Source organism: Mchenga conophoros, linkage group LG15, assembly GCF_057382185.1.
Source record: "Mchenga conophoros isolate Kocher_MC1m ecotype Shallow Benthic linkage group LG15, M_conophoros_male_GT1.1, whole genome shotgun sequence".
Taxonomy (NCBI): domain Eukaryota; kingdom Metazoa; phylum Chordata; class Actinopteri; order Cichliformes; family Cichlidae; genus Mchenga; species Mchenga conophoros.
Genome location: NC_140540.1, coordinates 30,224,320 through 30,241,511, shown reverse-complemented (window position 1 = coordinate 30,241,511; position 17,192 = coordinate 30,224,320). Strand labels below are relative to the sequence as shown.

At 41.5% G+C, this 17,192-nt stretch overlaps 1 protein-coding gene across 6 annotated transcripts in view; it reads left to right on the top strand.

Moving 5' to 3' along the window:
* The window catches only part of enah (ENAH actin regulator), a 144,709-nt gene that overhangs the window by 113,852 nt on the left and 13,665 nt on the right, over nucleotides 1-17,192 (top strand). For 3 of the 6 annotated variants that reach the window (XM_085248258.1, XM_085248257.1, XM_085248256.1), the window contains exons 5-6: nucleotides 8,965-9,311; nucleotides 15,608-15,763. In XM_085248258.1, the coding sequence (XP_085104384.1) occupies nucleotides 8,965-9,311; nucleotides 15,608-15,763 (503 nt within the window). Of the gene's footprint in view, nucleotides 1-8,964; nucleotides 9,312-14,953; nucleotides 15,764-17,192 lie in introns of all 6 variants that reach the window. The other 3 variants (XM_085248254.1, XM_085248255.1, XM_085248260.1) reach the window with 2 other exon arrangements.

Genomic DNA, 17,192 nt, shown 5'->3' with positions numbered 1-17,192 from the left:
ACTGTGGAAAGGCCAGAATATCCAAACATCTCTGTGATGGGATTTTCCACTGAGTCACATGATAGGAGGGGAAAATGATGCACGTTTCCCTGTTTGTCGGTCCACCCCCTCTTAGTATTCCTCCTTTTCATGAATACATAGATGAATGAAAGCAAGCAGACAATGCCACTTCAGGAGTGAGTGATTTGTTACATGTATTCATTCTGCAGCTAAGGGAAAAAGTGAAGCTGAACCACCTGTTCAGAAATGCAGGGTACTACCCTCAGATTAAAAAGACACGAGCTGGAAATAATAGGCTGTGTTATAAATAGCCGTGTGCTGTGTGGGTGCAAGTGAGTGTGTCGGGGGAGAGAGCGAAAGAGGAAATGTGTTGCATCGCCTTGAATGAAAGAGAGGATGGAAGTATGGGAGAGGATAAAGATGCATGTGTGTTTTTGCTCAGGTTCTGTTAGCTGTTAGCGAAGGAGCTCGAAGGTAAGAGCACAGCAGCTGCTGGTGGAAACGAGCGCTCTCACAAACCTGTGCTGATATCCGTAGATATTCTCAAATGACAGTGCTGGATATTAATCCACACTCTTTGCATGCAAGCACACACTCAAAACTCAAAGACCGATTGCTTTGATAGCAGGGTTGGGCTCTTTTATCAGTGGGTCACATGACACATCGAGTGTGTCTATGTGTATATTGCACATTTGGACTAGATTCTTCATAGAGTAGGTCCATATGGTCCATCTGGGCTCCTGTCCATTCAGACAACACTTCCTTGTCCTGTGAGCCAATCAAGCAAGCCGCTGACTCCAGCTGGCCAGCAGATTTTGCCAGACTTGAGTGTCCCAGGAGTTTCAGTGCAGTTGTCACTTGTGGCAAAATGGCAAAGCCAGATTGTGACATCATTTTCAGCTCGATGTTTAAACACCCGAATGTCTTAAAGCCACAGATTGAAATATTCATACAATAATTCGCTCTCAGTTTAGCTTTATTTAGTTATTCTGTATCTGATTAAAGCTGACAGAATGTGAGCTTCTTTGTTTTCCAGTATTCTGGGACATAATGAAACGTCTCCCTCTCTGGATAACCACTATAGTCAATAATAAAAACATGACATGGTTTAACAAGAATATAGAAGTGGCAGGAGAAGCCCTCATTCTGTTGGCTTCTTCTCCTCACATTGTTAAAGTGGACCTATTATGCTGTAAAAATGGGAGCTTGTGACGGCCCTAAATGCTGCTTCAAAAAGTGTCGCTCTCAGCGAGCTGTGTCGCAGACTTAATTAATTACTAAGGTATTCGGTTAATAGTCACTCAGTTACTGTCCGTTAGAGCTTGCTGGAAATACAGAAATGGTGTGTAATGATTGTGTGATGGGCTGGTGTGGAAGAGCCTCCACGCTGCGACTGCTATAGGGACTCCTGTCCAATACTGATGAAGCTGAACATGATGGTGACTCAAACTTTTTCTTTCACTTTAGACTGATTTGTTTTTGACCTATACTACTTTCCCACCATATATACTTCTTTATTTATTTAGTTTTAGTTCATCAAGAGTAGTCTTTATAATTTTTTTTAATACTTCTTGCCTAACTAAAAATATTAACTCCTATTGAGAACATTTGCAGCTCTTTGATCCTTACAGCCTGACTGCAGATCCTGTTCTATCGCTGTTTGCATTGTGCCTGTGCAGCTCTCTCCCTCTGTTTCATGCCTCTCAGTTTTGACTGTAAGCCTTTTGATGTTTTCAATATCATCCCAAATCCTTCCCGACTTCCTGAGTATCTCAAAGTTTTTGCAAAGACGAAAGGAACGTGTGTGCATATGCATGTACGTGCATGCCGAGATTCAGGCCGCGCCACCGCCCACACTTGCATAGCAACGGTTTCCCAGCAACGCTTGTCACGAGGCGAGTGAGACGCCAGTTAAACGGTGCACGAGGCTTTTCACAGCTTTGAATCCTGTGACGTTTCCCTGCGAGGCATAGAGGGATGCGGAGGGAAGGGGAGCTCGTTTTTTGATTCATCCACTGGAGACAGGAAATAAGACAGCACTGTATAGAAAGGGGAATTTAATGTGGTAGTTGTTACATCGGTTTCCTGGAAGTGACGACATACTCTGCTTTATTAAACGCTGTCAGTTCCAGAATGGAATTCCATAAAAGATTTCTGGAAAAGAGAAAAGATGCTGAACTCTGCCTCCTAGACAGAAAACTGTAAAAACTTTGGAAAGATTTTTTTTGAACCACACAAAGTATGCAAACTGCTATTCCCCAACGGTCACTTGAAGCTTGTTCCAAAATCACATCAGTCCTGATAGACTCCATGTTTAAAAATGCCCGACTTCAGTCATGACCATAACTTGTTTAATCTGGTAAATAAAAGAGTTAAAGTTATTTGGGGTGTAAATCACCCATTTAAATTTCATTAGAACTGTGTGTGACTGTTTTGACTGGCAGGTAATGCCTGTTATCCACAGCCAATCAGAGGCACTAAACTGAACCTGTCACTGTGTTTGTGCTGTTTGGATGGTTTTAATGGAATTCCATCCATCCATCTTCACCTCTGCTTATGAGGAGGAAATTTCACACATTAGAATATGAGCTGAATGGATAGATGTGCTTTTTGATACATTTTGTGAAACTATTTACAGTGGAGTGGAGCAATTAAAGAATTTATGGAATGACAACTAAACCGGAAACAGAAGTTATTAGTTTCTAAAGTAAAATTTTACATTTGCAAAGGTTAATTGTAAACTGGCCCAGATTCACAGGCTGCTTTATATTATGGATTTATTTCCATTAACAGACACTGACTGTGTATCAGTATTAACAGGAATTTCACTAGGCTCATTTCTCCGTCCATAAAAGCGTTTGTGACAAAGCTATTTCCTCATCTGTTGCTATTAATGAAAGAGTGTGAGTGTGCTTGAAGTTCCGGCTGTGGGAGAAGCTGCTCTCACTGAACAGGAATGTGCTTATTATTATCACATGACATCAGCTGAAAGGCTACACTGTGTCATAACCTCAAAGGTGTCCCCCTGATAGACTACAGGCGCTCTCAGATACAAGAGAACACACATTTAACCACATTCACACTCTTCATGACCACGTCTCTCCAGATGGGATATTTTAAGTTGGTGTGCTCACTGTGTAGGAATGTCATGATCTCCCTCTTAGAAGAATGCTGTGTGCGTGTGTTACGTTCATAAATTTTAGCATTTGTGTATACGTTTGTCCAGCTGCTGGCACACTACTACTTATCGCACTTAGACAAAGGGATGGCCCTGCACTGAAACCTGTATGTTCAGGCTGGGGACCTGAAACGTCAAAGTCATGATTCCCATGTCCTTTTCTGGGCAAAAAGTTGCACCAGTCAAGAGCGTGAATATCCTCTGAGCCTAAAGACATTCATCAACACCAGCAGAGGCATTTAACTACAACAAAACAAACTCCAACCCTGACAGCAGAGCTGAGATTGCCTCTTCGCTCTAATTAGAACTGATTCAGCAAGTACACCTCCGTCACCAGAGGGAGAGCACACAAGACAAATTACACTATCTCTAGGAGCTCATGTTTCTTTGTCAGAATGTACCCCTACAACAAAAGTCCCTGTGGGAACACAGTTCTGTAGCATAGATGCTACTAGTCTGCTTTTAATTTCTCTCATATATACAGCACTGTGCAAAGGTCTTGAGACACCCTTCACACTCTTCAATGGGAACATTTGTTAAAAATGTGTAAAAATACAACTAAGCGCAGCAGCCCCACCCACCTGCAGTTCAAACCTTCTGTTTGTAGGGTCAGTTAATCAGAATTTCAGTGAGGGATCTGAAATTCAACCAGCTAAATCGGGATTTGTCTAGACTGTGATTTATGCCAAGCTATTCTCTACTATCCCAGAATAAAAATATAGAGCTCGAAATGAGTTTAAGAAGTTTTAAAAGAGGCTGAAAGGTAAAATGTTGGCTATGAATATTCTTACTTCTAATTTGGAACTTGTCCCTTGATAAAGATAACCTTTATTATGCTGCACATTGTCCCGACAGTTGGTGTACTCTCCAGTGAATCACCTAGTCTCTTTAGCTTACAGTCTTGGGAGAGGCTAGCAGTGTGGAAACTTGCTGCACAAACTTGCTGCACTGGATCACCTCCAGTATTGGGAAAAGTTCAAGACATGTTTTTTGTTTTTTGTTTTTTTTTAAATCACTGTGCTTGGATTCAGTGATTGGTTGGTGTAAATTTTTTAACACTCCATTTGCTGTAACTTAACTAATATCTAATATAAAACATGTAGATTTTGAGGTATGGTTCTGTATGATGTAATTTACAATTTTAGATGTAATTCTGACAGAAATGGAGTGAAATAATACACAAAACAACTTCATCTTAAATAACTTGTGGTTGTTACTAATAACACATGATGTGAGCAGTGTTTTTGGGAGAACCATTGTAAATCTAATTCTTAGCAGTTGAACACAGTAGTTACCAGTGGATAAGGGCTCCAAGGACCCACTACAGAAGGTCTTTGAACTGTTATAATCAGTCCTGGTAGTGGGTTGCATCACTGCCAGGCTGTTCATGTTCTGACCATCAGGCAGTGTTTTGGTTTAATCTCTAGGACCAGATGGAATTAAATCTTGCAAACTATTAAATTATCATGAAGCTTTAGGAGTGACCCGTAGGTGTTTTCATGTGTACCCACAAACATCTCAACAGCAGCTGATTGGAGCAGTCATCCTTTTCACAGAGGATTATTTCTGCACTTTCCCTGTCTGAGTAATAAAGCACATATGGATTTAGAACAGAGAAAGGCTTTAAGATAACTTCCAACATTGCTGGTTGACAAATTGCACCAGGTGCCTACTTCCCTGCTAACATTTTGCTGCTAGCACTTTGACCATCATCACACAGAAAATTGCAAAATGAATGAAAAACGTGGACCTCTTCCTGATGAAACTTCTTTTACTGCCATCAACCATGACATCATGAGTTATTTTTAATCCCGAAGATATTCTGATGCTGTTGCAGCGCTGAGGATCCCACAGGGACTAATTTGCCATCAGAGTGTAGATTATTGTAGATCTGGAAAGCCTCCAGAGAAGACTGAAATCCTCAGAGACATGGCTGTGCTGCACTTTCATTGGCCATGAATCCAGGTTTGCTCCGTTTTTCTGTAATTACATCAATGCACAACTGAGACATCGTGAGAACTGGGACGGTTTAAGTGTGTGAGTGACAGGCAGACAAGGGAGTTAAGGAGGGAGCAACTTTCCATGGGCTCGCTTTCTTCCACCTTTTCCTTCTATCATTCTTTTCTCTCCATCTTTCCATCCTTTGGTGTTTTCTGTCTCTCTGCTAGTGGAAAATGGGAGAAACCCATGTTTCATTCATACCACTGCTGAAGGAAGAGATTTTACTTTGATCTTTACACTCATTGTCCGCTTGTGTAAGTATCTCTTGATGGTACTGGGATGGAAGCCCTTGTGACTTCAAAACTGATTCAGTATTTGATGCCATAGATTCAACAAGGCGATGGGATCAGAGATCTTGGTCCACACTGACATTATGGCATCACACAATTGCTGCTAATTTGTCAGCTGCACATCAGTGAATATTGAGTGTGAGACATGCTTCTACATACCTTTGGGGGGGGGGAATGGTTATTTCAGTTACTGTTGCTTTCTTATTAGCTCAGAGTACTCTGGCTTTTATCCTCTGACATCAACCAGCCGTTTTTACCCACAGAACACTTAAATCACAGTTCTGCCACATTCAGATGCTCACGTTGAACTTCTGATGGTTGTCTTAACCATCTCAGCATGCCTAAATGAGTTGCTGCCAGTTGATTGGCTAATTTGATATTTGCATTAATGAACAGTTGAACAGATATATTTAACAAAGTGACGAGTGAGTGTGTAAGCACAGAAGAGTGGGTAAGTCCCAGAAGAGAGCTGTGCTGTCACATTTAAATTACTTTCAGTTGTCTTTTGACTGTAGTGATCCCAGGTAAGCTTCCACTGTGAACAGTTGTTAATTCTGTCTGTCATATTATGTAGAAGGTGAATCTGGTCTCATTTTATACCTTACCTGGGAAGCTGTGCAGAATTCAAAATCTGCAGTTTAAAATTAAAAGGGTAAATATAGGATTTGAAACAGGTGTTAGGTCGGTCACCCTTTTCTTGTTATAGTAACTGAAGTCACCTGCTTGCCTTGGCTTAGAAGTGAACAATCAACATATATGCTACTGTGTGAGAGCACAAATCCAAACCTTCCTCCCTGTGTGTGTGTGTGTGTGTGTGTGTGTGTGTGTGTGTGTGTTAGTGCATTAGGCCGAGTGCAGTTTTTGTGTACCCCTCCGGCAGATGGAAGCAAAGGGAGTTTGCATTAAGCAGCATTTGTGCTGATGATTGACTTTTAGCTGTGAGTCAGCTTTCAGAAAAACAGGATGAGTGAGGGCAAGCGATGTGACAGCGTCTCATTTGGTGTGTGTGTGTGTGTGTGTGTGTGTGTGTGTGTGTGTGTGTGTGTGTGAGAGAAAGGGAGAGGGGAGTGCCCTTTGGCGTTTAACTTAATTTCCCACCATCTCTCTTCTTGGTTGTGTAATTTATGAATGTAACGCTCACTTATTTGCAACAAGTATAATTTATGACCCCGTAAATCAGGCTATGACAACACAGTCGAGGCTTTCCAATGAAATTAAAGGTGTGTGTGTGTGTGTGTGAACCTGACAGATTACACCTTCCTGCTGTTTGCACCTGCTCTCTGCCTCGCATTTTATCTCTTGTACTTTCCCCCAGTTCACACCCTACACAGACACACTTTATTTATTTGTACCCAAAAGTCTATCAGAGTGCTGCATGGCTCTGGTACATGATTTCATATGCATTCAATGGAGCAGGGATCTGTCCTATGAAGCTAGTTCAACATGGCCATTATCTGGCTTCACTCATCCTAAGAAAAACTATCATCTGAAAAAGCTAAGCACATGATACAGACTGAACATGTGCGCGGTGTGAGTGTGTGTGTGTTGGTAAAAGCACACTATAGAGTGTAAAAACTGCTGTATGATTGTTTGGAAAAGCACTGTATAGCTTGAAGAATTGTATTTATTTAAAATTCACTTTTTAAAGTCTATTTAAAGGGAGAAAAGCATGCCGTGTATGGTTGCAGAATTCTCCTCGCTCTTATTTGTCAGTAATTACAATGAAATTAGATGTAAAAGGACTCCTCCTTTTAGCGTGTAGTTGTATTCTTTCAGCTGAAGTCTCATTGGTGTGAAGTGGTGTTGAGACAGTCTCTTTTTACTTACTGAGCTCCACAGGCTTTTCCTGGAGTGGACATTATGTTTCAGAAGTGCTCTGGGGGGTGGGGCTGTGTGTTGATCTCTTATCTTCAGCATAACCTGCTCTAGAGAAGAGCAAGTCTTCAAATAAGCAATCCATATGGCTTAATGGTGACCGCGAGGCAGTCCACTAACACCTTGTAGTATCGGACCAAAAAGGGAATTATAAATAAAAAAATGTAGCACCACAGAGCGCTGAGAGGCAGACCATTTTTGTAGACCAAACTGGTCTACAAATATGGGCTTTTTCCATAGGGTTCTGGATACTGGAGGCCATAAGCTCCCCTCCATTTAACAGTTTGGTGTTCGTCTTTTCGTTTACACTTTTCTAACCTGTAACTATTGTGCTTTTTAAAACCTTTTAATGCAATATCAGCTTACACCTCCAGTAAGCTCTGCTGCACAGCATACTGAGTCTGTGCTTACATCCTCATGGAGTCATTGCTACAATCTGCATAGTAGCCCAGTGCACAAAGTAGAAAATCTGATGGTTGAAATCAGAGAAAAGGTCTCAAAATGTCTTCTTTTTCTTATCAGTTCACTGTGTTTTTGTTTTTTTGTTTAATTATAGTGCACCATTTAAATATTGTTTGGTCTTACCTTCTAGTTAAGGTTCTAAAAAGGTGTTAAAGTATTAGTTTTTATTTTTCAAACATGATAGTTTTTCCTATTGTGTTCTTTTTTTATATTCTTGTAAACTGAATGGTTTACCTGCAGCGATCTTTGCGCAGAATCTCAGCTATAGCAAATTAAAAATGGCCTCCTTAAGTTGCACTTGATTTCATTTCCACATGCAGGCACACAGAAGTGCTCACACTGGCTCACATGGCTTAAATGGTTCATTTCTTGTTTCCCTGTTCTTCTGCTGCTGCCTTCTGCTGACACCTAGTGGCTAAACATGAGTCTGCAACCACTGTCTGTGCTGAACACAGTATTAAGGTCACATTTTAAGATTTTAGGTGAGGGGAAAAAGCCACAGTGAGAGTTTTGATATTTCTGTGTCTCTGACAGGCACACCTGGCTCTGTGCAGCAGGCTTTCACATCAGGCAGTCAGTGTGTGTGTGTTTTTAATGCGCACAGATTTTAACGAAGTTGGGTGAAGTTGCGAAGTTGGCTGAACAGCATGGTTATTGCACCGAGGAAAATTTGTTATCATATGACATGACCCATTTCTGTAATATACTTGCATATCTATATTATTGCTAATATATATTGTAATATATCTATATCATGGCTAAAGCACTTCTGGATGGATGCAAACTGCATTTCGTTGCCCTGTACCTGTGTATGTGCAATGACAATAAAGTTGAATTCTATTCTATTCTATACGTGTTATGTAATGATGGTGAATATGTGCATCAAACTCATTCATAGCATTTTATCCTGTTTTGTTTGTTTGTTTTTTAACCCATCTCCACAGCTAACTGTTCATTGTAAAAAAAAATAAATACCAGCACACATTATTTGATTGTAGACTCAAAGAGGCTCAAATAAAAAAAAATTATTTATTTTTTTATTTGGAGAAATTTGACCAAGACAACAGAAGCGATTGAAAGATGATTTTCTTTTTTTTTCTTTTTCTTTTTTTCTTTTTTAAATTGCATCATTTTCCTGCATCTCTTTTGCTCCTCCAGGCAGCTTCAGGAGGCACAGAAACAGAAGGAGATGGAGAAGGAGCGCCAGGAGCGAGAACGTCAGGAGAGAGAGCGTCAGGAGCGGGAGCGCCAAGAGAGGGAGCGCCTGGAGCGAGAGATGCTGGAGCGTCAGGAGCGCGAACGTCAGGAACGGGAGCATCAGGAGAGGGAGGCGCAGGCAGAGAAAGAGCGACTTGAGCGGGAGCGCCAGGAGCAGCAGGAGCGTGCCGAGCGTGAACTGATGGAGAGGGAGAAGGTGGAGAGAGAGCGGCTGGAGAAGGAGCAGCAGGAGCAGTTGGATAGAGAGCAGCAGGACTGGGAGAGAGGGAGACGCATCTCCAACGCTGGTGAGTAATCCACTTTGTGTTTCTGCTGCTGCGCACACTTGTTTCATTTTACTAATTTTACTACTACAATATTACTAATGTGACTGTTTTCTGTCCAAGGAGCAGTTTGTCTCAGGCTCACAGTAAATATAGACTAGTCAATGACAAGCGTTATCTTTCAGTTATCTCTCCAAAGTACATTTTAAAATGGTCATTTTTGTTATTTGAACATTTAGTGAAGTTTTTGTGTCAGTTTCATACAGTGTCATTATTGTGTTAATATTTAACAGTTTATTTATACGCGTGGTGGTTTTCAGTTGGTATAAAACAAAATTCCCTAAAAGTGGTACATGATCTGAGTGATGATGTGATATTTAGACTTGTTATACTTTAACCACAATGCATATTTTTGTTTTGTTTGGTTGGGGGGGGGGGTTGTTTTTTGTCTTCTTATCCATCCATCCCAATTAAAAAAACAACTCAGTTTTCCAGCAGCAAGCAGTGCCTGCTTTTGCATTGCACTGTGGGTGAATCAAGTCCATTAGCAGTGCACTCAAATATCCAAGTCTTCTTTGTATTCATGGTGACTTTTTGAATGAGGCTTCATTAATGAAGCCTCATTCGGAGGGAAAGGAGTTAATCCCTTTTAACTCCTTTCCCTCCATTTAAGAGAGTTTAAGAGAGTCTCCTTCTGATTGGCTGCAGCTTGGAAACAAAATTTGAGCCAGCTGGGAGGGGCCTCTGTGCTCACAGGAAGCATTGTGTGTTTGAGATGACCATGTTGGGATGCCTACTCGCATTGATGTCATAAAGCGTCAAGGCTAGAAACATCAGTCTGAAGCCTGAGCACTTAGCTCACAAGGAATTTGCACGCATATGCTGACCTCATTACTGGACCCTTTTGCAATGTTTAATATGAACATCCACTTCTGGAACAGTACACATATGACTAAAAGTAAGGAAAAGCAGAATTGGTCCATTTCTCAGAAGTAGCAGTTGATAATTTTCCAGTAGAAACGCTCCGAATGTTCCAAAACAGGTTACTAGATGCAGTACTTGAAATACAGGAAATGTATTGAAGAATGAAGAGAAGCGTTCTGTTTTAACATTTTCATCTAGTCTCATTGGTGCTGAGTTACAGTAATCTCATCTGCCAGGCGCTGTGAGCAGATTCCACATGAATGCAACAGTTAGCGTGTTATGTTAGAAAGTGTGCTGCCAGCTCATACACAAATTAAAATTCTACAGTTTATAAACTCTGAGACTGAGGAAAATAATTTTGAACAAACACATCACCTCAGTCAAGCATAGAGAATGAGTGCAAATATTTGCAGTCAAGTGTAATTACTGCTTAAATTGAGCAGCAGGGTAGAGGTGTAGGTAGACGCCACCCTAGTGTTGTATGCGTTCTAAACTGGAGCTGCTTGGTTGTTAGATAAGAATGAAATTTCTTATAATCCAACTCTGGGTCAGCGGGGAAGGCTGTGTTGGATGGCATGCTTCAGTGCCACGCTTGGCCAATTACCATATGCATGCATAAGCACACACACAGAGGCAGGCAGAGTTCAGTGGCCTGACTCAGAGCCTAAAAATACATCATCATGTCGAATGCTGGTGAAACCCCCCTGGGGTTGGATGTTTGTGTTGGTGTGTGCGTACGTGCATGTAAAAGCCCTACATGTCATGCAGAATAACACTAAGAAACAGGGTGCAGTGATTGCTGTTTACAAAATCTGAAGTACCACTGCAGTGACTGTGAGGGAGCTACTAGGATGCTATCTCACAATCAAATCAGAATCTAACAGGAACTTGGGCTGATTGTGTGATTTTAGCTGTAACTTGTGTGATTGCTGTGCTGTATGATTTTTTTTTTCTAAATTCTTCTTTTTAGAAACAAGTTTGCCAATTTATGAGATGGTGGTAGAACCATATTTTTTCAGCAAAAAAAGTTGGGTTTTTTTTTTAAACTATGTCCAATTAAGAAATTAAATTTAACTTAATATAGAAAATATATAGTATTTACAGTAACTCTATATAAAAAATAGTCCTGTGAAAATGGGCTCACAGAACTTTTAGACAGTGGACCTGGGTGCCTTGTGAGAGGCAATGACAGATTTAATTAGGTGTCCCTTCACGTTTTGAAAGATGAATTCTGTTTCAGTAGAGCCCTTCATCTCACAGTCACAACACTCCTTGCTCCAACTCTACATGCACATATACCTCTTTGCAGAATTGAAGATTCTGCAACCCTGACCCCACTGAGACTTAGCAGTGTTGGGTTTCATGGCCCTCCCCGTATTTGAACCTCTGCAGGAGGTTGATTTAAAACATCTGTTTGAAAACAGTTTTGCTGCTAGCTTTAGCATCTGCTAAACATGTCAGTAACATTCATGCACTTTCAATGTACTCTTCGTGGACTCTGGTTTTCTCAAGGGCAGACCAGGGTATTGCTGAAACCCAATGGATGTTGCATTTGATTGTGGAGGCAGTTGCTCTTGGTTATATAAATTGGGGGTTGCAGGTGCCAGTCTACTATACTAGTAGTCTGGCAACCAGTGCACTCATGGCCTTGGAAAATGTAGCAAAAGCAACACTTAATTACAAGCTCGGGGTCCTCACTTGGATAGATGGGCTATTTGTGAATTGGTAGTGATGAGCATTTCTGGCAATGCGAGAGTCTGAGAATTTGAGATTACTTGTGTAATCCAGGTTCTCAGAGTAGCATGAGTGAGAATTCTCACCAGGTAGCTGTCCTCATTGAAGCGAAGCTAGATGAGGGGCTTATCTTGAATAATAACTCTAGCACAACTCTAGGTGGGCTATTCTGCCCAACGTGGTCGTTGCAATCACCGGCCAATGAGGAAGGCCCTTCCCATGATACTTTCACTCGTACTACTCTGAGAACCGAGGTTACGCAAGTAATGGTGCTAATATGAACATCTAACATCTGCAATAAAAAACAATCACAAAATTATCTTTTGTGAATATTCCCTTCCACAGTATTACTCTGAGCAAAAACCTAAAATCCACTCGCAAAACTTAGGAAATACAGGTGTGGAATTGCAGCACGTGTAAAGTGAAGTAGAGCAGAAGGTGATGTAAGGATTACACCATCCACAAACATTGAAAACATATGGCAGGCACAGAGAACACAGTCTAGGCTATGCTAAGCACTAGAGGTGCAAAATCAAAGTAATTAGACAGGGTGGGACCAAGCTAAGATGCATAATGAACAAGAGAGGGAATTTAATGTGAATTCATTGCATACTGTTCCTTTTTGACGTGAAGATGTGCTTCTACACCCCATTAAAGCAATATGAGGTGTGATCAAAAAGTTCAAAATATTTAAAAACATTTAAAAATCAATCAAATCATTCAAAAATCAAAAAACCTTACTTGATCTAAATGTGCCTGATGTTCCATTCATAATGGGGTTTTTTTTATTGCTGCAATTTTTAGATCAGTCTATAGTAGGCCCATTGAGTCCAATCATACTTCTGCCTTGTTTTTTGTTTTTTTTGTTTTGGGGGGGGGGGTGGCGTGCTTGTTCTCTCAACAACACAAATGAATGTTGGTGAGAAAAAATAAACTAAGCATACTTGTGGTCTGGTTCCTCATCAAAATGTAATATTTTCTTAACTTTCTAAAGTGAAAGAAGTAAAAGCGGCCTCGGGCTCAATTTGACTCTTGTTTTCTTTACATTTTAATGTATTATCCCTTTCTTGTTCTTAAAACATCAGTTTAAAAAATAATGGACACCAATTACAATATGGGCATCCCATCTACTAGTAAAGACTCTGATTTGGACATATAAGCTATGCATCTGTATACTACAAACTGGAAGATCTCCAGGCTGAGGAACTGGGTTCAGAATGTTGTTTTTCAAATGAGAAAGATGGGTCTGTTATTATCAGTGTTGGTCAAGTTACTTGAAAAAAGTAATCAGTAACTAATTACTAATTACTTCCCCAAAAAAGTAATCCCGTTGCTTTACTGATTACTTATTTTCAAAAGTAATTAATTACTTAGTTACTTCAGTTTCACGATTGACAACCTGAATAGGTGATAAAGCGATAGATCTTTCAGCCCAATTCTACTTTTTCTGCATAATCCATCATACAAAATGTAATCAAATGGAAAGGTCCCTTTTTAAAACTTCTTTTATTAGTTTTAATCGTTTAACTTTATGCATCAAGCAAAAATTTAATTATATGCAACATTCTCTGACTGGAAGAAATTTGTTTAATATTTAAACCTATTTTCTGCACATTCCAGCACATAAAATAATTTTTTTTGTGTGTTTACACTGTCTTTCAAATAGATACAAGTAAAACACAGCAGAAAATAAATAAAATCAAAGACTCAGCGGTCCTGTTGCTCTATTTTCACCTGTAAAGCAGGAGTGGCGTAGGCGGAGGTTTACCCTGGTGCAGGTGTGCCGCGGCGGTCAGTGGAAGAATCCACGAGTTTCTCTGTGAGTTTCCCATTACGTCGTAGCTACTCGGTGCTTGATTGGAAGTTTAGGGGATTATTTTCGCTGTAAAAAGAAGTTTTCTTCCCACGCACAACGGACGCTAATGTTTTTGTCACTTTTTATGGAATCAAACTCAAAGTAAGGTCAGTGCTTCCACGCTTTAAACGCTGCACGCTCATACTCTCTCCCGCACTCGATATATTATCCACTGTTGATCTGCAGACAGCTGTTGTCACGAACGTCGCACTCGCTTACGTCACTGTCATGAGACATTCTCGAAAAAAATCACGGTTTTAGTAACACAGTAACGCAGCGTTCCTACGGGAAAGTAACAGTAATCTAATTACCGTTTTTGCAATAGTAATCCCTTACTTTTTTCAAGTAACGAGTAAAGTAACGCGTTACTGCCCATCTCTGGTTATTATGTAGGTATGACGATACTGCATACTCATTACAATCATTAAACTATCAACAGTGCAGCCTGACTCTTCCTAAAATGTGAAAGGTGCATGTGTGAAGGCAGCTTTACAGAATCATTCTTCATGCAACTATCACACTGCTCAAAAGTACGATTATCCATATAACTTTCATCACCTTATCCCGGACAAGCCCCTAGTTCTGCTAATCATATTAATGTTGTTGTATTCATACATGACTATTGCAATTACATTTCAGGAAATTTTCATTGTTTAATGTCTAGAATTAATTTATCTGGACCTGTTTGTGCTGCTGTTGAATAGTCTTTATGACATTGGTATATTCGTCTATACTTTGGATTTGTTATGTGAGATATCAGAGTGAGATGAGTGGTAAGCTGTCATTTGATTGTTGTCCTCAGTACGTTCATTCTTTCCCTCTTCTTTCAGTGAGCAGAAGTCTGAAAGCTTTCTATCTCTGCCTGTGTCCTCAGTGCTAACACCTGTTTACTAACACAGTAGCATCACCTTAGCCTAAGAACATACACACAAGCTGGAGGAAAACTTTAGTTTAGCTCTGTGCTGGTTTTTTCTGCTTCATCTGCCCCCTTCTCTTTTTTCCTCCCTCCCTTCTTCCGTCTATCTTTCCTCACCTGCTGTCTTTCCCTTCTGTGTGCACGACGGCTGCTTCCTTCCTGCCTTCTTTCCTTCGTTCTGTCCGCTTCTGTCCTGTCTTGTCCTCAACCTCGGTTTTGTCCAATTCGCACGTCCAGCTTTCGAAAGCACATTGTGCACCCCCACACCTCAGGAGTACGGCAGGACCCCCTCCACGCCCATATCTCCATCCACGCCCACTTACCCATCTCCTGGGACCCAGTCGCCATCCTCCACTACAACACCCCCAACCCCCCCACTCAGGCACTCAGCCTCCCGATTTGCCACCTCACTCGGTTCTGCCTTCCATCCTGTCCTGCCTCACTACGCCACAGTTCCACGGCGACAGCAGGCATTTCCCCAAGCCCCACCGCCTGCCCCTGCTCCTGCCCCTGCTCCAACTCCTCCTCCACCCAAGTCTGTGGTGTGGTCAGCGTGCAATTTTACTCCATTGCCTCCCTCACCTCCGGTCATGATAAGCAGCCCCCCGGGGAAGGCCACCGGTCCAAGGCCACTGATCCCGATTGCCGCGCCATCCCCTCTCACCCAAAAGCCTCCCTCGCCATCCCCCAATGGGCCACCCATGTTTCCCGCACCTTCTCCTGTGACCATCCCACACGGCCACACCCCCCTCAGCATTACCTGCCCAACACCACCTCCCCCGCCTACCCCACCCCCTCTCCCTTCGCCCATAGCTCCCCCTCCGTCTTCCTCCTCAGTCTCGTCTCCCCCCTCCTCATCCCAGGCTCCTGGTGTGCCCTCTCCCTCCACAGCGCCCCCTGCTGCTGCAGCTGCTGCTGCCACCTCTGCCTCTGCTGAACACCTCTGTTGGGGCCTGGGTCTGTCGGGGCCAGGGGAGCTGGACACAGCCGCAGGCTCAGAGCCCCAATCGGCTCAGGGGGATTCCTCCTGTCAGCCCCAGCCCCAGGGTAAGGCCTCCAGTCTGGATTCTGCTCTCTCTTTCTCACTGCTTTTCTCCCCTCTGTCTTTCACTGCTTGCAACTCACACTCTAACAGGGGTTGGTTGTTACATTGTCACTGATCTGGCCACAACACAAAGTAAGTCCTGTGACACAGACTGATCTAGGAGTTTTCTTTAGAAAAATTGTGCCTTTCCTGGTTGCTGTAACTCAACTCAGTCTGGTTACAATTTCTAATATTAAAATATTCACTATGGTAACTTTTGTGGGATCTCAATGTGTAACAGCTATTGTTTTCCAACTTCTAGCTTCTTTGTCAGTCTCACAAAGCCTGTGTATGTCCTCGTGCTGGCTGGCTGTTCATTGGATATGAAATGTGTTGTTGTTCAGCATGGCATGTCTGTGTCTTTGACAGACCTGCGTAAAACTCTTGCTTTCTTCATCTCTTGCCTGATTTGTTTTTCTTCATTCTCAGACAAGCTTCACACACATTTGACCTTTCACTCTCCATAATTTGATTTTTTTTTTACTTTGGGTCTGGAAGCCAATTTCTAAGCAGGCACAGCTGGAAGCTCACTCGACTTGATCAGTGGAACATCGACTGTGCTGTTCAAATCTTATCCACATGAACTTGTTCTGTAATATTAGGAATGCACCAAACATTAAGAGAGAAGCTAATAGGAAAACTGTCATTGATTTAAAGGGTAATGTCAAAAAGTCTAAAGAAAAGAAAAACTGGTGTCACTTTGAAATGCAGCTGTTAGCTTCCTCTTAACTATGTTAATTGTCCCACTAGTGATGGGCGTGCTCCTTCTGACACAAGGTGCAGCAAACACAGAACCTTTCATATACCTGATCTAATTTTTTTGAGACAGGCTCTGATTGGTGCACCTGTAGGGAATATGCTTAAAAGTAAAGATGGGCAAAGGAGCTGATTTGTACTCAGAGTAAAGTAACAACAAATATTTCAGAGTTCATCACAATGATTGGGCGAAAGAGGCTGGATTACTTGTATCATACCATAGGTTCCGCACAAACTATCCCACATAAAGCAAACATCTGGTTGTTTGAGATTCATTTATGAATTAATGCTTCTTCCCAAGTTCCTTTTCATAATTGTCTTTTGGTTATTATGCATTGGTGTGTACATGCATGCTTGTATGTGTATGTATGTCATTGCACCAAACTGTTTGTTTAATTGAATGTTTAGTGTGGCTTGCATGTCTTAGTTCTGTTTATTGGAATGTTAAATGGTCCAAATTGGGTTTTCAGTAAACCATGAAAAGCAATTGTGATATCTGACTTACCCCTTTGGCACGCTGCCTTCCTTTAAACGCAAATCCAGTCATTAATTCCACATTTTAATAAAACAAATTTGCTCTAGTATGATGTTGCATGCCATCATTCCTTTTATATGTTGAAAAGTAGGGACACACTG